Source organism: Bison bison, unplaced genomic scaffold (assembly GCF_000754665.1).
Source record: "Bison bison bison isolate TAMUID 2011002044 unplaced genomic scaffold, Bison_UMD1.0 scf7180017864180, whole genome shotgun sequence".
Taxonomy (NCBI): Eukaryota; Metazoa; Chordata; class Mammalia; order Artiodactyla; family Bovidae; genus Bison; species Bison bison.
In genome coordinates this window covers 4,141,195-4,163,165 of record NW_011494752.1, presented here as the reverse complement: position 1 = coordinate 4,163,165, position 21,971 = coordinate 4,141,195, and the positions used below count along the sequence as shown (strand labels likewise).

General features: G+C 52.0%; 1 protein-coding gene across 1 annotated transcript in view; it reads left to right on the top strand.

The window, feature by feature from the left end:
• The window catches only part of ARHGAP23 (Rho GTPase activating protein 23), a 48,418-nt gene that overhangs the window by 19,283 nt on the left and 7,164 nt on the right, over positions 1-21,971 (top strand). Inside the window, 11 exon segments of the mRNA XM_010843138.1 lie at positions 343-660; positions 1,946-2,007; positions 2,274-2,404; positions 2,946-3,073; positions 5,289-5,444; positions 10,356-10,434; positions 12,984-13,057; positions 13,327-13,416; positions 14,070-14,195; positions 20,329-20,370; positions 20,931-21,027. Of these exon segments, the coding sequence (XP_010841440.1) occupies positions 343-660; positions 1,946-2,007; positions 2,274-2,404; positions 2,946-3,073; positions 5,289-5,444; positions 10,356-10,434; positions 12,984-13,057; positions 13,327-13,416; positions 14,070-14,195; positions 20,329-20,370; positions 20,931-21,027 (1,303 nt within the window).

Here is a 21,971-nt window from a genome sequence, read left to right as displayed (position 1 = left end):
GGAGCCCCCTGCCGGTTCTCCGGGGGCATTGCCGATGCCGTCGGAGCGCCCACTTGAAGAGAAGATTGGGGACCCTTTGAGGGCACTGAGAACGATGGATAGGGGTGTCCCGGCCCCTGCGAGGCTGAGAGAGGTGGGGGACTGCGTGCGGGAGGCCGCCCCAGGCGCCGGCGGGAGTGGCGCAGAGCAGGGGGCTCCCGGCGGGCAGTGGGGTGGGGTGCCCACCGCTGTCCACCGCCTGCAGCTCCTAGGGCCCCCTCGGGCTCTGGGGCGGGGAGGGCAGGCCCAGCCTCTCAACCCCGCCCCCCTCCCCTCTCTCCCCCTCCTCGTGTCTCCCTGCAGAAAGCGGGCGGCGGCCTGCGCCAGTGGAAGCGGGTGTACGCCGCGCTGCGGGCGCGCTCGCTCTCGCTGAGCAAGGAGCGGCGGGAGCCCGGGCCGGCGGCGGCGGGGGCGGCGGCGGCCGTCGCAGGTGAGGACAAGGCGGCGCCCGTCTGCATCGGCTCCTGCCTGGTGGACATCTCCTACAGCGAGACCAAGAGGAGGCACGTGTTCCGGCTGACCACCGCTGACTTCTGTGAATATCTCTTTCAGGCTGAGGACCGGGATGACATGCTGGGCTGGATCAGAGCGATCCGAGAGAACAGCAGGGCCGAGGGCGAGGTGAGGGCCCGGCCCGGCCCCAGGCGGGCCAGGGAGGGCAGGGCAGGCCCCGGGCCCCTCTCACCGGCCGGGCTCCTCCCTTCCCCGCTCGGAGCCTCAGTCCCCTCTTGCATAAAATGGGCCAACAGGAGTATACCTGGCGACTCTGCCCGCCCAGGGTTTGGTGTGAAGAGAGGATGCATGGGCCAGTGGCTCACAGAGGGCCTGGCGTCCTTAGTATTCCATGACTGGCAGTAACAATAATAGCTGTCAGAGTGACAGTAATTATTATTATTATCATCGTTGTTATGACTGCCTTGGGCAGGCTCTGGCACAGAGAGGTCAGGTCCAGGCCAAACCTCAGCCTCTTGGTGGAGCTTTGGGAGGCAGGGGGATCTCCTGTGAAATGTATTACAGAAAGAGGTCCCCCTGGGCCAGAGCTGTAGGGGACCCCCCTGCCAGGGCTGGCCTTTCTGCAGAGGCAAAAACACATTGACCTTGGGAGGAGGCCAAGGGGATTGGCCTTTGGCAGCAGGCAGCAGGGGCTGAGCCAAGGGCTTTGGCAGGGAATCCAGAAGTTTTAAATGGCGCCCCCTCCACGGTGGCGCTGCACGCCAGGGGCCTGGCTGGAGTATCTGCCTCGACTCACTCCAGCTCCCAGGTGGCTGCACAAGTGTGCCTCTGTACACCTGCAGTTCTGTGGGGGTCCTGGGCTGGGAGCTGGGGGCTGGCCTCTGCCAAGAGGATGGTGGGCTTGGGCCCTGGTCCAGCGTTCACCTGCTCTGACCACAGGAGGGGGTCCTAGTGCTCACCGAGGCCCACCATCTCACTGAGCCAGGCTCTGCTGCCCCAGGACAATGTCCTCGCTGCAGGGAGAAAAGCACCTGAAATTTAGGGCCCTTCTCTGCGGGGACTGGCTGGGGCTGTCCCCAACAGGGTATGAGCTGGGGGTCCCAAGTCCCTGCATTATTGCAACAGCTGCCCCTCCTGGGGCAGCTGGGCTGTGCCTTGCCAGAACTGTGATGAATGCCACATGCATAATTCTGCACCCCAACCCTGAGGTTGCCATATTATCTCTCCAAGGAGGAGACTGAGGCTCAGAGAGGTTAAGTGGATTACCCAAGGTCACACGGCTGGTGAGGGGGTGCTTGAGAGTCCGGCCCTGGTCTTTCTTGCTCTGGGGTCTGTCCCCTCCAGCTGGCAGATGGAGGAGAGGGGAGGCAAAGCTGAGGCAGGGGCCAGGGAGAAGTCCTGGTGGGTTGGCCGTGGGCACTGATGGGGTCTGCTTTCTCTTTCCTTCCTCCAGGACCCCGGCTGTGCCAACCAAGCTCTGATCAGCAAGAAGCTTAATGATTATCGCAAAGTGAGGTGAGGCCCAGTCCTTGTCCTGGCCATGGGGTGGGGGACACCCCAGGCAGAGGTCATTCTCCTGGCCCATCTCCAGACTTGAGGGCAGCCCTGAATCGCCCTCTCTTGGGGGCAGGGAGGGCAGAGGGGCATTGAGGCCTCCAGTCCCCAGAAGGGCATGGGGGGAATGGTCTTGGGGATGGAGGAGAGGTCCGAAGAGATGGGAGGCCAGGGCAGGTGGCATGCTGGGCCACCCCAGTGAAGACCTCTCCCCTCTTCCTACACAGCCATAGCTCTGGGCCCAAAGCTGATTCTTCCCCCAAAGGCTCTCGTGGCCTGGGGGGACTCAAGTCTGAGTTCCTCAAACAGAGTACGGCACGTGGCTTCAGAACTCAGGACCAGCCTGCAGGGAGCAAGGGTAGGAAGGTGGCTGCTAAGGGGGTGGTATGCATGTGGGTGTGTGCCGTGGTTATCCTCATGCATCTGCCCATGTGTGTATGCCTGTGAGGGGCTGGGGGCTCTGAGGGTCTCAGGGGTGGAAGGGCCTGGAGCCTGATTTCCCTCCAGGACATCCCAGCTGGGTGGTCCTCCAATCTCTGCTTGTGTCCTTCAGGAGCAGGAGGCAGCCTTTTCCATCTTCACACGCTTTTGACCATTAGAAAGTTCTTTCTTTGGTTGTACCAGAATCTGTGGCGCCCACTTTGTTGTCAGCCCCTGAGCCCATACAGAAGTCCCCTATTACTCTGAGGCCTCTCTTCCCCAGGGTGAACACCCTCATGACTTTGGCCTTCTCTGTTGGGATAGTATAATTTCCCATCAGCCCTCAGCATCCCGGTTGCCTTTCTGAAGGAGTCCCCTTACGTCCAGTGTGTGAATGTGATGTCCAAGTGTCTGTGACCGAGTGTGGCTGCTGCCCCTCCCTGGGCCCCTAGCTCACCCGGGCTCTCTTCCTCCTCCAGCCCCAGACGACAGTGTCTCCACCTCCAAACCCCCCTGGGGCATCAGCATCATCAAGAAGAACAAGAAGGCGGCGCCCAGGGCATTTGGTGTCCGACTGGAGGACTGCCAGCCAGCTACGGAGAACCAGGTGGGCTCCTGCCGTGCTCCAGGGCCAGAGGGGAGTGGGGCGACTGAGGCACAGAGGGTCAGAGCTGCCAGGGACCTTGGAACCAGCTCTCCACCTCATCTTATGGACACAGCTGGGAAAGCCGCTCAGGGAGGGAGCACAGAGCTGAGTCAGAGTCCCTGATTCCCAGCTGGTGCTCCTTCCCAGACCATGGCAAAGCTTTGGTGTGATTTCTGGCTCCCAGATTGGAGGCAGCGAGAGCCTTTAGTAACTACCCTCCATGGGGTTCTGCCCTTTCTCTGCCCCCATCTTGTCCTTCCCACCTCTGGCCCACTGGTGGAGAATACTGTTCTTTTTTAAATTGTATTTCATTGAAGTATAGTTGTTGTACAATATTATGTAAATTATAGGTGTACAATGTAGTGATTCACAATTTTTTAAGGTTATGCTCCATTTATCATTATTATGGAATATTGGCTATGCTCCCTGTGTTGTACAATATATCCTTGTAGCTTATTTTATACCCACTAGTTTGTACCTCGAATCCCCTACCCCTGTCTTGCCGCTGCCCGCTTTGCTCTCCCTACTGATAACCACTGCTTTGTTCTCTACATATCTGAGCCTGCTTTTTTGTTGTTGTTATATTCACTATTTTATTTTTTAGATTCCACGTATAAGGGATATACAGTACTTGCCTTTCTCTGACTTATTTCACAGAGCATCATGCTTTCCAAGTCCATCCATATTGCTGCAAATGGCAAAATTTTATTCTTTTTTATGACTATGTAGTGGAGAAGGCAATGGCACCCCACTCCAGGGCTCTTGCCTGGAGAATCCCATGGATGGAGGAGCCTGGTAGGCTACAGTCCATGGGGTCCCTACGAGTCGGATGCGACTGAGCAACTTCACTTTCACTTTTCACTTTCACGCAATGGAGAAGGAAATGGCAGCCCACTCCAGTGTTCTTGCCTGGAGAATCCCAGGGACGGCAGAGCCAGGTGGGCTGCCGTCTATGGGGTCGCACAGAGTCGGACACAACTGAAGCGACGTAGCAGCAGCAGCAGTATTACGTTGTGTACATGTACCACATCTTCTTTATCCATTCATCTGTTGATGGACATTTAGGTTGCTTCCGTATCTTGGCAGCTTTAAATAATGCTGCTGTGAACATTGGGGTGCATGTATCTTTTCAAATTAGTGTGGTTTATTTTTTCTGGATATATATCCAGGAGTGGAATTGCTGGGTCATCAGTCAGTTCAGTTCAGTTCAGTCGCTCAGTCATCTCTGACTCTTTGTGACGCCATGGACTGCAGTACACCAGGTCTCCATGTCCATCACGAAATCCCAGAGTTTGCTCAAACTCATGTCCGTTGAGGCGATGATGCCATCCAGCCATCTCATCCTCTGTTATCCCCTTCTCCTTCGCCTTTAATCTTTCCCAGCATCAGGGTCTTTTCCAATGAGTTAGTTCTTTGCATCAGGTGGCCAAAGTATTGGAGTTTCAGCTTCAGCATCAGTCCTTCCAATGAATATTCAGGACTGATTTCCTTTAGGATGGACTGGTTGGATCCCCTTGCAGTCCAAGGGAATCTCAAGAGTCTCCTCCAACACCACAGTTCAAAAGCATCAATTCTTCAGCGCTGGGTCATATAGTAACTCTATTTTCAGTGTTTTGAGAAATCTCCATGCTGTTTTCCACAACGGCTGCTTCAATTTACATTCCCACCAAGAGTGTACAAGGGTTCCCCTTTCTTCTCATCCTCGCCAGCTTTCGTCCTTTGTGGTCTTTTTGATGCAACCATTCTGACAGGTCTGAGGCGGTATCTCACTGTGGTTTTGATTTGCATTTCCCTGATGACTGGCGGTGTTGAGCATCTTTTCGTGTGCCTGTTGGCCGTTTGCATTTCCTCTTTAGAAAAATGTCTGTTCAGTTTTTCTGCCCATTTTTTAATTGGGTCATCTGTATTGTTTTTGGCCTTGACCTGTGGCCTGGAGGATCTTAGTTCCCCAACCAGGGATCAAACCTGGGTCCCCAGCAGGGGATGCATGGAGTCCTAACTGCTGGACCGCTAGGGAGTTCTCAGGTTGTTTGTATTGTTGATGTTGAGTTGTATGAGCTGTTTATGTATTTTGGCTGTTAATCCCTCATTGATCAGTCGTATCATTTGCAAGTATCCTTTCCCGGAGAATGCTGTTCTTACCTCCCTAACACCCCTGCCTTGCCTGTGTCTCCAGCGTGTCCCCTTGATCGTGGCCGCGTGCTGTCGAATTGTGGAGGCACGGGGGCTGGAGTCCACGGGCATTTACCGAGTCCCAGGCAACAATGCAGTGGTGTCCAGCCTGCAGGAACAGCTCAACCGTGGCCCCGGGGACATCAACCTGCAGGATGAGGTGAGTCTGACTCGGGGGTTGGTCCATGGAAGGGGGCCAATGTGGTGTGTTCATTGTACCCTGTGATGTGCCTGGCACTGGGCCAAGGCACCAAGATGGGCACGACGAGACTTGCCTTTGCAGACCAGCCGCAGGGATGGGCCTCAACCCGGCTGCAGCCCAACAGGTGGATGCGGTCAGGGCCTGGGAGCTCTGAAGCAGAGGCTGGCGGGTGACAGGTTTTTGGGCCTGGAGGATAAGAAGAATTCAGGAAAGCCAGGAAAGGGCCCTCCAGGCAGGGAAATGGTCTGGGGAAAGGCGTGGCCCTGGAGGCTTGCTGGCAGTCACCATGCCGTCTCTGTAAAGGGCCAGGAGGCAGGTGTTCCAGGCTTTGGTTATGTGGTCTGTTGTACACCCTCCTCCTCCTTGTTCTCTTCCTTCTTCAGCTCCACAATGTTTATTTGTTTATTTACTTATTTTTGGCTGTGTTGGGTCTTCATCGCCGCCCAGGCTCTTCTCGAGTCGCAGCGAGTGGGGGCTACTTTCTAGTCGTGGAGTGTGGGCTTCTTAGTGTGTGACTTCTCTCGTTGCGTCGCACGGTCTAGGACTCATGGGCCCAGGAGTTGCAGCTCCTGGGCTCTAGAGCATAGGCTCAATAGTTGTGGCACATGGGTTTATTTGAACCACAGCACGTGGGATCGTCCCGGATCAGGGGTTGAACCCACGTCTCCTGCATTGGCAGGTGGATTCTTTACCACTGAGCCACCAGGGAAGCCCTTCTTCACAACATTTTAAAAATGCAAACCCCATTCTTACCTCGAGGGCCACACAAAAACAGGTCATTGGCTGGATTTGACATTTGGGTCATGGTTTGCAGACCCCTGGTTAAAAGAAAGGGAGTATATGGTGTTTGCTGGAGTGGCCAGCAATGTGGGTGGCTGATCAGATGAGAAAAGACTAGCTTGTGAAGGGATCTGACAACCACACTTAAGAGTTTGAAGCATGTTATAATAACAATGGAATATAACCTTCAAAAATTGTGAATCACTGTGCTGTACACCAAAGTCACTGCAGATGGTGACTGCAGCCAGGAAATTAAAAGACGCTTACTCCTTGGAAGGAAAGTTATGACCGACCTAGATAGCATATTCAAAAGCAGAGACATTACTTTGCCAACAAAGGTCCATCTAGTCAAGGCTATGGTTTTTCCTGTGGTCATGTATGGATGTGAGAGTTGGACTGTGAAGAAGGCTGAGCGCCGAAGACTTGATGCTTTTGAACTGTGGTGTTGGAGAAGACTCTTGAGAGTCCCTTGGACTGCAAGGAGATCCAACCAGTCCATTCTGAAGGAGATCAGCCCTGGGATTTCTTTGGAAGGAATAATGCTAAAGCTGAAACTCCAGTACTTTGGCCACCTCATGCGAAGAGTTGACTCATTGGAAAAGACTCTGATGCTGGGAGGGATTGGGGGCAGGAGGAGAAGGGGGAGACAGAGGATGAGATGGCTGGATGGCATCACCGACTCGACGGATGTGAATTTGAGTGAACTCCGGGATTTGGTGATGGACAGGGAGGCCTGGCGTGCTGCGATTCATGGGGTGGCAAAGAGTCGGACACGACTGAGCGACTGGACTGAACTGATGCTATACACCTGGGGGCTTCCCAGGTGGCGCTAGTGGTAAAGAACCCACCTGCCAATGCAGGAGACGTAAGAGATGAAAGTTTGATCCCTGGGTCAGGAAGATCCCCTGGAGGAGGGCATGGCAACCCACTCCAGTATTCTTGCCTGGAGAATCCCATGGACAGAGAAACCTGGTAGGCTACAGTCCATGGGGTCACAAAGAGTTGGACATGACTGAAGCAACTTGGCACACATATGCTATACACCTGAAACTTATATAATACTGAACATCAATTAGATCTCAATTTTCATGATAAGACGTGTTTAAAGCAGGAAAAAAATTACATAGAAGGACTCTGGTTCAGTTAAGATAGAGAAAGCACACTCTGACCAGTTTTTCCTAGTGATTACATCTAAAAATCCTGGACAGAGTATATAAAGTAAATGTCAAATAACTCTGAAAGGTGGGTAACAGCAGCCTGGGGAGGAAGAGTGCAGCCTTCCAGAGGTCAAGGCCATCTAATGCAAACTCCCAAAATGTCTGTCTTGTCTAAAAATGTTTCTGTGCTTTCATTACAACTTGTCCTCTTCAGCTATAGAGAGAAACATTAATGTCTCTGTGTTCACAATCCTGTTTTGGTATTTCCTCCAGAATTCTACTCTATCATCTTCCCTTTCTCTTGTGCTGTGAGCTGAATCATGTCCTCCCAAAATTCATACATTGAAGCCCAAACTGCCAACATGACTGTATTGGGAGTAGGGCCTATTGGGAGGTAATTATGGGGAAATAAAGTCAGGCTGCGATATGATAGGGTGAGTGTCCTTGTGGAAGGAGACACCGAAGAGCCCCTCTCTTCACCCTCTCCACCTCATAAGGACACAGCAAGAAGGTGACTGCCTGCAAACCAGGAAGAGAGCCCTCACCAAAAACTGAACGGGCCGGCACCTGGATCTTAGAGTTCCCAGCTTCCAGAGTTGTGAGAAAAGAAGTTTCTGTTGTTTAAGCCAAAAAAAAAAAGTTTGCAGCAGTTTAAATGTCAATTATATCACAATAAAACTGGGGGAAATATCCAAATAAACATTTCCATTTAAAAAAAGAGTTTGCAGTAGGGCCAGTGTTTCCCAGAACCCTAAGGTTCCCCAGAGGTGCTGTGGGAGGCTGAGGGCAGGTCAGGACCTGCGTCCCTGCCTGAACTAGAGTAACCTGCTTTGCTCTGTCTCTTTTTATTCATCTTTGGCTGTGCTGGGTCTTCGTTGCTTTGGGTGAGCTTTCCCTAGTTGCCGCCAACAGGGGCTCCTCCTTGTGGTATGCAGGCTTCTCGTTGCAGGGGCTTCTCTCGTTGCGGAGCAGGGACCCTCGGGAATTCAGGCTTTAGTAGCATTGGCTTCAGTAGTGGCAGCACGTGGGCTCAGCAGCCATGGCACACAGGCTTCGTTGCCCCGCGTCATGTGGAATCCTCCTGGACCAGGGATCAAACCCACTCTCCCCTGAATGGCCAGGCGGACTCTGCACCACTGGACCACCAGGGAAGTCCTTCTGTCTGTTTTCTTTAATGTCGATTTTTTTCACATTGGGTTTTCTTGGATCATTTTACTGGACAAAAGATACTCTGCTGGAAAAGATGTTTCAGAAAACCATGAATTTGGGCAGGAAAGTCCTATGAGTCACATACTCTGAAGCTGTATGTGAAGACATAAGACAGTCTTTCTGCCCTTGGGAAGGAGCTCGGGAGACAAGATGAGCACATGTGAAATAGTGGACAAGAGAAAAGGCTGGTTCTCATTAGGGACCAGATTGTGTATCCCAGAGAGGGATCTGAGTGTCAGAACAGAGAGTGGACCCACCTCTTGGGCTTGGCAGTGGGGAGGGTGAGGCCCAGGGCCGAGGACAGAGGGCTTTTGGTGGCTTCACTAAAGCCTTTGACCTTGAGCTAATGGACAGTGGGGAGCCTTGGATGGTTCTTCAGTTGGGGAGGCATAGATGAGAGTAGGGTTTGAGAAGCAGGGCTTTAGCGTATGCCTAATGGGTGTGTGGGCTTCTCTGGTGGCTCAGCTGGTGAAGAATCCACCTGCAATGTGGGAGACCCTGGTTTGATCCCTGGGTTGGGAAGATTCCCCTGGAGAAGAGAAGGGCTACCCACTCCAGTATTCTGGCCTGGAGAATTCCATGGACTATATAGTCCATGGGGTCGCAAAGAGCTGGACACAACTAAGCACCTTTCACTTCACTTGAGTGGATGTAAACTAAGGAGGCCCAGAGCAGGATGTCTAGGGAAGAAATTACCCATCTTGTGGGAGAGGGGATCAGGAGGACTCAGTGGTCCCAGGGGGATGAGGAGGGTGGGAGCAGCTCTAGGACTTGGCTGCACGAGAGGGAAGAAGGAGGGGTAGGAAAGGAGCCAGAAGTTTGAGCTGTGGACTGGTGGTATCTGTCCCTGGCAGACCTGAGGTGTAGGACAGGAAAGAGGATGTCATGGAGCAACCCGTTGGACTGGGCTTGTCGATGGAAATTCAATTAACTATCAGTTAAGAAGAAAAAAGTGTTGAGCTATGGACCCATTGTAATGAGTACTATATTGCTGAGTTGTGTGTCTTTGCTCCAGGATTTTGTTGCTTTCTGAACATGTGTTATTTTGAGCAGTTCCTATCCAGGAAGGACTTTGCATTGGGTGTTGGCGCCCCCTGGTGCACAGAAGGGACACTGACCTGGCTATTCTTCATTCTTGTGTTCAACAACCATTTGTTTAGCCCAGTTTCTCAACCTTGACACTTCGGGCAGAATAACTCTTTTCTTGTGGGAGGTTGTCTTGTGCACTGGAGGAAGTTTAGCAGCACCCCAGGCTTCTGTCCGCTCGATGCCAGTGGCGTGCCCCAGGTGTGAAAACCAAACAGTTCCAACGTCCCTTCTTGAGAATTCGTGATTTAGACCAGCAGGAGTTGGCACCAGCAGGTCCAGTGGGCAGGCTCATGTGGGGGTGGGTTTTGCTCACTTCTGTCCCCCACAGTGCCTGCACCAGGGAAGGGATGTTCTTTCTGTGGAGGGACAAATGTCCAAGCCCGCTGGGCTGGCTGGAGCAGGGGCAGTGGGGCTAGGGGCTCAAGGGGCTTGGACCTGGCTGGGGACTCTGTTCTGCTGTAGTGGGTATTCTTAGCCCAGTGACCCTTGGTCTGGGCAGAGCTGGGTATGGTATCAGTAGATCCCAGAGAAGGCCAGAACCAGGCTGGACTGGGCTCTAGGGCTGGACCAGCATGGAGACGTGGGCACCGGGGCGGGGCCTGACTACAGCCTTATGTCTTTGCCCCCTCCCCAGCGCTGGCAAGACCTCAACGTGATCAGCAGCCTGCTCAAGTCCTTCTTCCGAAAGCTACCTGAGCCTCTTTTCACTGATGGTGAGTTGGGGGCGGACGTGGAGGATGGAAGGGGGAGGGAGTACCTATCTATGCTGCATCCTGACTGCTTTTTAAATTGAGTGTGTGGTTTTACTTTGGGGGTTTAATACAAAAGAAACACATGCTTGTAAAAAACTTCATCAGTACCGATATAAATAAAGTGAACACAGTCATCTTCCCGTTTCCTGTCCACAGAGGTTATCCTAACATTTTCTGGGCATTTACCATGTGCCAGGCACTACTCCCTACAAATCCATGAGGAGGTACTATTATTTCCACCCCATAGATGAGGGAGCTGCTGCACAGAGAGGTTAAGTGACTTGCCCGAGGTCACAGAGGTTGTAAGTGTCAGAGCCAGAATTCAACCCCAGGCATCTGTCCCCAGAGCCCAGCTCTTGGCCGTTTGCTGAGCTCCTTGTTAACAGTGCACTGTGTTTGCTTCCAGACCCTGTTACACGGGGTTTCTCTTGTGACTCAGCTGATAAAGAATCCTCCTGCAATGTGGGAGACCTGGGTTCGATCCCTGGGTTGGGAAGATCTCCTGGAAAAGGGAAAGGCTACCCACTCCAGTCTTCTGGCCTGGGTCGCAAAGAGTTGGACACGACTGAGCGACTTTCACTTTCCTTTTTCCTCTCACACGTGTGACAAAGACACACGTGCCTACATAGGGCTTGCAGTTGGGTGATGCTGGTAGCTGTTTCATCTGGCTCTGAAAGGAATAAAGCTGCGATGATAGCACTTTCCAGTTTCTGTAGTATAGATACTCCTGCCATGGCTGGCTTCAGGATCCCAATCTGCTGTCACCGACATGAGCTGGGACAAGACAGACACAGCCAGTTGTCAGGAGTCCTGTGAGCGAGTGGCTCCGCTGCTTGCGTGGTTCTCAGCAGAAGGAGGCTCGTTAATTTTGAGATTCATTCGTGTCAGTACAAAGAGCTCGACCTTGTTTTCCTTTTAAATCAACCACATAGTGTTTCCCAGCCTGAATAGACAGTAAATTGTCTAATCACTCCCCTTGTTGTTGTTTAGTTGGTGAGTCGTGTCTGACTGTTTGGTACCCCATGGACTGTAGCCCACCAAGCTCCTCTGTCCTTGGGATTTCCCAGCCAAGGATTCTGCAGTGGGTTGCTATTTCCTTCTCCAGGGGATCTTCCCAACCCAGGGATCGAACCCGTGTCTCCTGCTTGGCAGGCAGATTCTTTACCACTGAGCCACCTGAGAAGCTCAATCACTCTCCTACTGATGGATATTTAGATTGCCTTCACATTTTTGCTATTTCAAAACACGTTAAAATGATTTTTCTTGACTGTGTCCCTGCATGCCTGGACCAGGATCCCAGAGGTAGATTCTTAGACATGGACTCGCTGGGTCAGAGTCCTGGAAAGCATTTTTGAAAGCTAAAGTCAAGTTGCATGCCGAGGAGCTGACCCAAGCTCACACTGCCGCTGGTGGTGTAAGATACTTTCCCACGTCCCCATCACACTGGATGATGTTATTAATATTTTAAAGTTTTGCTGATCAGAGAGGGGAAATGGCATCTCACTGTTGTTTTCATTTTCACTTCTGTCATTACTAGGAGATTAACCTTTAATGGATTCTGTGTTGAGATACATACGTAAACATGAGTGTTTAGGAATACCTTATGATTATAAAAATATTTTCTTATTTTTCCCAATACTTGAATAAGTATTATTTTTGACTCTGTAATGCAGTTAGATTTGTTTGTATATTACATGAGCTAGAAATGGATTTATTTTCCCGACAAGATAGCTAATAGTCCGCAGGACATTATCGACACCACCATCCTTCCCCACTGACTTGAAGATCCCCTGGAGAAGGGCATGGCAACCCACTCCAGTGTTCTTGCCAGGAAAATCCCATGGACAGAGGAGCCTGGTGGGCTGCAGTCCAGAGGGTCGCGAAGAGTCGGACACACTTTTTCCTGTAGATCCACAGGGCCTGTCTCCCTCCTTTCAGTTCTGACCCTTCTTCCCCTTTCCATCAGCGTCACGTTGCCTGAGCTGTACGATGGTTTTAGTCCGTGTCAGTTTCTCACTGGCAGGTCCTCCCTCATCATTCTTCCCTTGGAGAATATTCTTGGCTGTCTTTGCACATTCTCTCATCCAGGTGTATTTCAGGATGAACTTACCACGTTCCCTTTTTTAAAGTTCCCAGTGGACTTCTTCTGAGGGGAGGTGGGGGAACCCTGATACAGATGGGGAGGAGTGTTTGGAGGCTGAAAGGGCCCTCCCTCTTTCTAGGTAACCTGTCTTCTAACCTCGTGGTGTCCTTGTCCTGGAGCCTGGGGCAGGGACCCCTTCTCCAGGGTCAACAGGCAGCTGAGGTCTCATTTCTTCCCAAACGAGCACGCCTGGGCTTCTCCAGGTCAGGCGCACCCCTGAGGGCAGCTGCGGTGGGTTTGGTCACATGAACTTAGGGCCCTGGAGCCCCCCTCCCACCAACTGAACAACCTCAGCACAAACATGACCTCCCCGCAGGGCCTCCTCAGCCCGGAAGCCCCCCTCTCTAAAGAATCCTCACTGTTCTAGACAAATACAACGACTTCATCGAGGCCAATCGCATTGAAGACTCGAGGGAGCGCTTGAAGACGCTGCGGAAGCTGGTAAGGAGGGGGGTGCTGCTGGGCCCAGGGCAGACTGGACAGGCGAGCGCTGCGGCCCCAGCAGCCCAAGCCCAGTGCCACCAGCTTCCCCTGTGACCTCGGCAAGCCCTTCTCTCCTCAGGGCCTCAGTTCCTCTGTCTATCCCCGGGGGACAGTTAGAGAGTGGGTTCCAGACCCCCTGAGATATGGCAGTGGAGCCCCTTTGAGGGGCAGTGGGGAGGCGGAAGCCATCACAGCCTGGTCCCATGCCCCTTCCTTCTCCCACCCAGATCCGGGATCTCCCAGGACACTACTATGAAACACTCAAATTCCTCGTGAGTCATCTGAAGACCATTGCCGACCACTCGGAGAAAAACAAGGTGGGTCCAGCTCCAGTTTGAAGTGTGGGGGAGGGAAGCCTAGTGGGGTCTCCTCAGCATATTCTATTCAGTAAGCTCCTCCAGGTCAGGTAACCTCAGGCTTCACTGGCCCCGCCCTCCGACCTAGGGGGTCCTTCTGTCCCGCTGCCCCCACATACTGGCCAGTACTTCTTCCTGAGCCGGCTCCTGAATTTCTGAGGGTCTTCAGAGGCGGAGAGCCTCAGACTCTGTGTCTGGTGGAATCTACCCTCTGACTGAGCTTGGGTCCCTTGCGTTGCGTTTTCGTAAGCAAACCCCTGTATCTTCTAGTTCCGCAGGGGGGTAGAATGAGGGGACATACAGGATTCCTGCCAGTCCAAAACACCCTTGGGACGTCCAGTGGGTCTTCACTCTGGCCTCTCCCATTGCTAGACAGTACAGGTGTGCAGGTGGGGAACTGCCCGTGAGAGCTGGGCCTGGGGTTGAGTGGGGCCTATTCTCTACTTACCAGGCACCTCCATGCCCAGCAAGGAGGCACATGGCCCCAGGCCAGGACCAGCTCAGGATGTGGTCTGGCTGGGGGCCAGAGGGGCCCAGAGTCAGGGAGGCCCAGGGGCCTGGAGGTCAAAGCTCACAGGGAGACTAACACTGATCCGCTTCCCTCCCCTGCCCAGATGGAGCCCCGGAACTTGGCCCTGGTCTTCGGGCCGACGCTGGTGAGGACGTCTGAGGACAACATGGCAGATATGGTGACCCACATGCCTGACCGCTACAAGATTGTAGAGACGCTGATCCAGCACGTAAGCGGCCTCCCTGGGCCCTGGCTCCTGCTCGCCGGGGTGGGTGTGCACAGGGAAAGATGTGGAAAATGCTCCGGGGGTGCAGGAGGCCCTTCAGAAGCAGTAGCCTGCATTTTAAGGCCAGGCAGGTATGAATCCTGAATGCCTGTCCCCAGCGGGACAACCAGAAGCCGCTGAGTTTCCAGGATGTGTGTGCGGGACAGAGGGAGGAGAAAGGTCAGGGAGAGCTGCTGCTGGGTTGGAGGGCAGAAGGGTTGAAAGAAGCGGGGTGCCTTCAGAAGGTGACCCACGGGAGAGATGTCCAAGCAGAACTGGGCAGACAGATGGGACAGCACTCTCCCTGCAGGCCCACTGAGACTTTAAGGGAAAAATGGCGATTCCCTGGGGAATGGGAGGCAGATGGGGCAGGGTGGATGATGGGCTGGGGCAGGATCTGGCTTCGTGGTCTCCGTGTCTTGGGCTGGTCACCTTCCTCCTTAAGGCTGCCTGGAGGCCCCACAAGAGCCTGTGGTTTCTAAGGAGTCTTATTATCCACCACAGGATGAGAACCCAGAATGGCCAGCAGAAGGCGCAGGAGGCTTTTTTTTTTTTTCTTTTTTTTAAGTGCCAAACCCAGGGCAGCACTGCCCCCTTCTAGGGGCACTCAGAGATGTTTTTATGAATCATTGATTTTTCCATTTCCAAATCTTGGTGGGACCTGTGGTTTAACCCACAAAGAATGGAATCAAAACCCTCCTGCCAGGAGAAATAAGATGGGCAACTGGTCAAAAAAAGGGTTTGCTTCCCTGGTGGCTCAGTAGTAAAGAATCCACCTGCCAATGCAGGAGATGTGGTTTCGACTCCTCGGTTAGGAAGATCCCCTGCAGTAGGAAACGGCAACCCACTCCAGTAGTCTTGCCTGGAAAATTCGACGGACAGAGGAGCCTGGAAGGCTACAGTCCATGGGGTTGCAAAGAGTCAGACACAACTGAGCACATACATATACATAACAAACAACAAACAAGGGAAAGGAACTTCAGCTCCCCCACCTCATAGACACTTTAGGGAAGGGAATAAGCCAGGTCATGTTACTCCTGTTACAGATGAGGAAACTGGGGCTCAGAGAGGAAAAGCGATTTCTTCAAGATCACACAGCTATTAAGTAGCAGCCTCAGGATTTGAAGGCAGGTCTGTCTGACCAACTCCTCTGCTTTACTCCCCACTGAATGGGAGGGCCGACTCCTGGGTCCACCCTAGAGCTGGCTCTTGAGTGAGCGAGGTGGTCAGAGTTAGCCGAGTCAGGCTGTGGGTAGACTGGTCATGCTGGCTGGCCTTGCCTGCTCCTTTCCTTCCTTCACTGGGTGTCAGAGCTCTGAGCCATAGGAGGGTATGTCGAGGCCTGTTCTCACTCTAACATTGGGACCACCAGCCCGGAGGCCCACTCCAGAGCTGCTGGGGAGGCCAAGGCTGCTGGGTAGTGTCAGAGATCCTGATGAGGCCTTGGTATGGGGAAGCTTTCCTCCCTTGGAAAAGTTCAGCTCCCCAAACGAGGAACCCATGGGGCCCCCATGAGTGTATGCTTGGTGGGGAAGGTAGTGAGGAAGAGAGGGAGACTGGCCCCCTGACTCCTAGCGAAGTCCAAAGAAGCCCAAAGCCTTGGTCAGCTGGAGTGTCAGGACCTTCAGGGAGATGGGAGGCCCAAAGTGTGTCCACTTCCCCTACCCTAGGGTCTCAGGGGGACATCCCCAGCCAGTGGCAGCATCTTTTCAGGGTAGGGTGGGGGAGGTGGAGTACATTGGTCTCCTTCATAGGTGTAACCCCAGCACTAACCCTGTGCCTGGCATAGAGTGAACCCTCAGTATTGGTTGAATGAATGAATGAATGAATGATTTGTTGTTGAGGTTATGCCAGTCTGGGCATTCCCACTGAGGAAATCATTTCTGGGGAATGACCAAACATGCACCTCTCCATTTTCTGCCCTGTTGGCATTAAAGTAATCAGCCCTGGATGATTGTCAATTGTCAAGAAAGTGAGCTGCCTGTTCATTCACACTGAGCCCACTGAGCCCACCCACCCAAGTTGGCCAGTCTGTCTAGCACAGAGACTCTTGAGCCAGGGTAATCCCAGTGTAGTCCCGAGCCCAGGCAGGGCAGAATTTGTGGCAGCAGTTGCTCTGGCTCTGAGCCCCTGGCCAGTGAGTAGGTGGTTGGAGTTCGTGGGTGACATGACCTCCCGTCCCACTGGGAGGTTCAGCTGTGACCACCCCTGCCTCCCTGCCCCGGGGGTTCTGTGTTCCATGGAATTTTTGGACAGCAGAGCTGGAAGGGGCCTTAAGTTATGAGACCTGACCTTGCATTGTACAGAGAGTAGAAACCGAGGCTTGAAGAGGAATGGTGACTTGCTCAGGGTCCCACAGCAAGATATGGCCGAGTTATAACCAAACCTAAGTGTTCAGCCACCCGGCAGCAAGTCACCAGCCAGCTCATACTCATGATTACTAAGCTAGCTAAAACCGAAACAAAGACCATGCTGAGGCATTTGTTCATTTATTCACTCAGCAAACGTGGTGATTCCTACTGTGCGTGCACTGGAACTTCTCAACCCGGCACTAGTGACCTTTGGGGCCAGACCATTGTTTGTTGGGGGCTGTCCTGTGGCTGATAATATGTTTCGTGGCATCTCTTGGCCAGATGCCAGGAGGCTCCCTCCACTTGTGACAATTGAAAGTGTCTCCAGATGTCACCAAATGCCCCCTTGGAGGGGCACAGTCACCCCAGTTGAGAAGTACTGATGCAGGGGCTCAGGATACTGGCCCTGGAGCCAGTCTGCCTGAGGTTGCACCCTGGTTCTGCCCCTTATATGCTGTGGGGCCTTGGACAAGTTAGTTACCTTTTTTGTGCCTCTGTTTCCTCACCTGTTTGTCTCGCAGTGTTATTGTGAGGGTTGCATGAGTTATTATCTGTAAGGCACTTAGAATGGTGCCTGGCAGGTAGTAAGTGTTATACAAGGGTTAGCTTATTGATCACCATTGCCATCATCACCACCATTGTCATTGTTCCGTACCAGACACAAATGCAGGTGCTGGCAGCACAGAGGTGAATGGAGCTCAGACCCTGCCCTGAAGGCACGCTGCCCAGTGAAGGCAGCACTTCTGGGCTATATCCAGGGAAGCCACATGGAAGGACCCAGCCCAGCCCTGGGTGCAGGGCTGCAACCAGAGTCAGGGAGTTCCTGAAAGGCACTAGGGTTAGCCAGGCAGAGAAGGGAGAATGAGCATTCCAGGCAGAGGGAACGGCATGTGCAAAAGCAGGGTGGCCTGAGCTAGTGTGAATTCTTCCAGAGAACCACGGGCCATCCGGAAGCTTCCCGTAGACGTCCGGAAGCTTCCCATAGACGTCCAGAAGCTTCCTGTAGCCTTCCGGGTTCTCAGAGCACTTTCAGGTACTCTTAAACCTGAGTTAGAGGCTGGGTTTTTAGGGCTCCTTCTAGACAGTCTGTCTCTAGGAACTGCACCTTTTAGTAATAGCTAACATTTATTATACACTATTTGTTGTACTAAATGCTTTACATACAGTATTTCTTTTTCGCTTTTTTAAAAAATTGAGATGTATTGACATATTAGTTTCAAGTATACAAAATGATGGTTCAATATTTGTATAGATTGTGAAATGATCAGCACCAAAAGTCTAGCTAATGTCCAACACCATACATAGAAAATTTTTTCTTTGATGAAGCCTTTTAAGATCTACTCTCTTAGCATCTTTGAAATATACGATGCAGTATTATTAGCTGTAGTCACCATGATTACATCCTCACGACTTATTTATTCATTTTACAATTGGAAGTTTATATCTTTTGACCACCTTTGCCCATTTCAGTCACCTCCCCATCCCTTTTCCCCTGCAGCCAACAATCAGTTGTCTGTATCTATGAGCCTGGATTATTTTTTTTTCAAATTCCACATGTAAGTGAGATCTTACAGTATTTGTCTTTGTCTGCCTGACTTTGAATTTCACTTAGCATAATGCCCTCAGGGTCCATCCGTATTGCTTCAAATGGCAAGGTTTCCTTCTTTTTTACTGTTGGATAATATTCCACTGGGCATATAGACTGCATTTTCTTTATGCATTCATCCATTGATGGACACTTAGGTTGCTTCCGTGTCTTGGCTATGTAAATAAGGCTGCAACAAACAGGGAGGTGCGTATATGTTTTCATTTCCTTCAGATCAATACCCAGAGGTGAGTTTTCTGGGTCATACGGTAATTCTCTTTGTAATTTTTTGAGAAGCCTCGATACTCTTTTCCATAGTGGCTGCACCACTTTACATTCCCACCAGCACCGCACAAGGGTTTTTGCCACATCCTCGCCAACACTTGTTATTTCTTGTCTTTTCGATAACGGCCATACGGTATTTTATTTTAATCCGCAGCACAGTTCTCAAAGTAGATACTCATGTATCATGCCCATTTTAAAGATAAGTAAGTAGACTCAGAGAGGTGGTTTACCTCAGGTGAACTGGAGCCCTGAGTGACTGACTCTAGATCTTGCGTTTCCCCCTCGTCATCTCTTTTTTCCTCTGTCTCTTCCTTGTTCCTGTTCTGCGCTGCTTATTTGAGTTAATCATATGCCTGATTATGATGAATAATAACTGAAGTTCGTGACCCAAGGTCATAATCAACTTTGCAAGTCTCCTTGTTTCCTCCCTTCATTCCAAAGCCCACTCTGCAGCCCCCAATAATTACCACTCTAAAATAGGCTAACGCATGTCTTTTCAATCCACCTTCTACATGCTAATTTTAAGTATAAAGATATCCATAAATATAAATAATACTCCCTGTGTTTTAACTTTCAGTTAGTGAGCTTAGCTCATTTACTTTTTGTAATTTCTGTACTGTCAGGACTTATTTCTGCCATCTTAAATGGCATCTCCTGTCTACTACATTTTCATTTTATTTGCTTTTTTGGGTCTTTCCTACCTTTGTATGGGTTGATTTTATTTTCCTGATATAAAACTCACACAATTTATAAAACCCATACTTATGTTGAATGATACAATTGCAAAAGCCTGTAGTCATGTTGAATTTTTACTGTCAATTTCTAAAGTTTATCAGTGTCCACGTCTTCCTTCCACCACATCTAAGAGTCGAGTATCTTAGTATATTTTCACCTGTCACTAGTTCCTCCCTATGAATTTGAAGTCCACATTGTCACGGGTATACTTGGTGCCTGTTTGTATATGTATGTGTGCAATCATTGCTTAGTTTGATAACAATTGACTTTTCTACACTATTATCCATCTTTACTTCTTAGAACTTCCTATTCTTTCCTGGATTTATTTATTTACTTGCTCATGAGGTCAGCTAAGAGAATCTTCATGTAGCAAACTTTCTGATGTTAGAATAGCTTTATTTCACACTCAAATTTAAATGAGAGTTTAGCAAGATATAAAATTCTAGATTAAAAATCTCTTAAATTTTAGTTCAGAAACACATCAAAAAATATTACTTTCATGTCATCTTGTATCTGTTGCTGCCGAAAGTTCTAGTTAAGGCTGATACCTGTTCACATGTAAGCAATGTTTTCGGTTTTCAGAAAACTTTTAGGGTGTTATCATCAAAATAAATTTGAGTGCGATTTTTATTTTCTATTCTGTTTGGCATGTATGAGAACACCCTTGCCTGCCTGACCCTCGGGGAACCTCCTGACACCTCACTGTAGGCACTTGCCTTATCTGGGGTTGGGGGCACCAACCCTGTTATCTGGGGTTGGGGCACCCACCCCAGCCTGGGGTGGGATACACACAGCTACAGCCGCGGGGGCTGGCCTTCTCCCTGCAGCGGAACTCGCTGGCACTAGATGGCGCTGCTGCACCCCTCTCTTCTGGTTTGCAATAGGGAGTGGCTGTGGTGATGCGCAGGGACTGTGCGTGGTGAAAAACAGGCAGAGAGAAGCTGTCCTGAGCCGGGCATCTCTCTGTACTCGGACCCTCTCCCACTCCAGGCTGTGTTTCCTTTCCACACTGGGTCCCAACTTTTCCATCAGGTGCCTGAGTGGGTCCTCTGAACCGAGCAGTTTGGGCACTCTTGTCTCCCTGTCTTCCCTCAGCTCCTTCCCACGCTGATTCCATCACTTCCTTTTGTCTCCTCTGCAGTCAGACTGGTTCTTCAGCGACAGCGAGGACAAGGGAGAGAGAGTGAGTGATGCAGAGGGGCCGTGGGGTGGGGTCAGGTTGGTGGTGGGCCCTCATCCCAGGTGGGTGGGGTGGGCAGGAAGTCTGAAGCAGGAGAAGGTTCCTGCCCTTAGGACATCCCAGTCTGTTGGAGGAAGCATAGGCCCTCTCCTCAGGAGCCTCCGGTCTGATGGGAGATATAGCCCTCACTTTCATGAACCCCAAGTCTGAGGGGGAGATAGAGGCCATGCCCTAAGGAGTCTGAGTCCAGTAGCACAGACAGACCCTGCCCTCCAATCTTATGAGGAGGACAGAGGGCTTAGGAAGGTCCAGTCTAATGGAGGAGACACAGATCCTACCCTCAGTGGAGGGAGCAGCTCGCCTTTAGGGTTCAGCCAAGGTGCTGGGGAGGCAGGGACATGTAGGACTGCCCTGGAGTCCCTGGCTGATGAGGGAACACTCCCTGAGCCGGTGAGCCCCAGTCTGATGGAGGAGACCTGCGCCCTGTCTTCAGGGTTTCCCGTTCCAAGGGGTTTGCAGTCACCCATCTGAGGCTGTGGGCCTGACCCTTCTCCTGTTTGCAGACTCCCGTGGATGACAAGGAGCCTCAGTCAGTGCCAAACATCGAGTACCTCCTGCCTAACATTGGCAGGACAGTGCCACCTGGAGAGCCAGGCTCAGGTGAGAGCACGGGCCCAGGAAGGGGTGAAGAGGCCATGGGATCTGCATTCCTGAGGGTCCCAGATGCCTGGCCAGGCGCCCAGCTGCCCTGCTCCTGCCCCACAGGGCCCCTCCCTGCCCCACCACTGGGCTGGGCTGTGGCGGGGGCTTCTGCCTCCTCGGCTGCCCTGGGTTGGGTAGGACCTTTGTTTTCACCGGTTTCTTTCCTGAGCTTTTTGTTTCTCGAGGGCTGTGTCCTGGGCACGTGCCTCTTTTTAATTTTTCTTCCTTTTCTCCTTGCACCCCTCCTCCCCTCTTCCCTCTTCTCCCTGTGCTCTCCCCCCATCCCCTGGATCCTGCTCTTCTCTTCTCCTCCCTTCCTTCCTCCAGCGGACCTGTTGGAGATTTAAAGGGTACAGTGCGGCATTGCGACCTCGGTCACTAACAGTGGCGGGTGATTATAAGAAGGCTGGGCAGGCATGGGGCAAGGGACAGGCAGAGCTGTCCAGGGCGGTGAGGACCTCTCCCCTACAGTCCAGCTCCCCACGCTTGTTAATAGCGTACCGGCCTCCCATCGGAAAGCCCCTTCTCAGGAGGAAGGAAGCACTTGTTAGAGCCAAGTCAGGGCCCCTTGCCAGGAAGCCTGGGCACCACATGGCTGCCCTCCACAGCCCCCCGGCTCCCCTACTCTATGGCTTTCTCTCTGTGCTGAGCTTGGCCACTTCTGATTATCTGGGTGGAGTAGGCTTGGCTGGTAGTGGGACCCAGCATCTCCAGACTTCAGTGATGCCACCCCAGAAGCCTCTCTGCATCTATAGCTCCTGCGTCAGCCGCCTCTGAAGGCTGGCTCTTCCTGCTCCCGAAATCAGAGCCCCTGGTCACTCAGCCCCTAGTCCTGCTCCCAGGGGTCTGGCTGTCATAGTAGAGGAGTCCAGGGACAAGAGGGTAGCCTTCTGGCTCTAGCC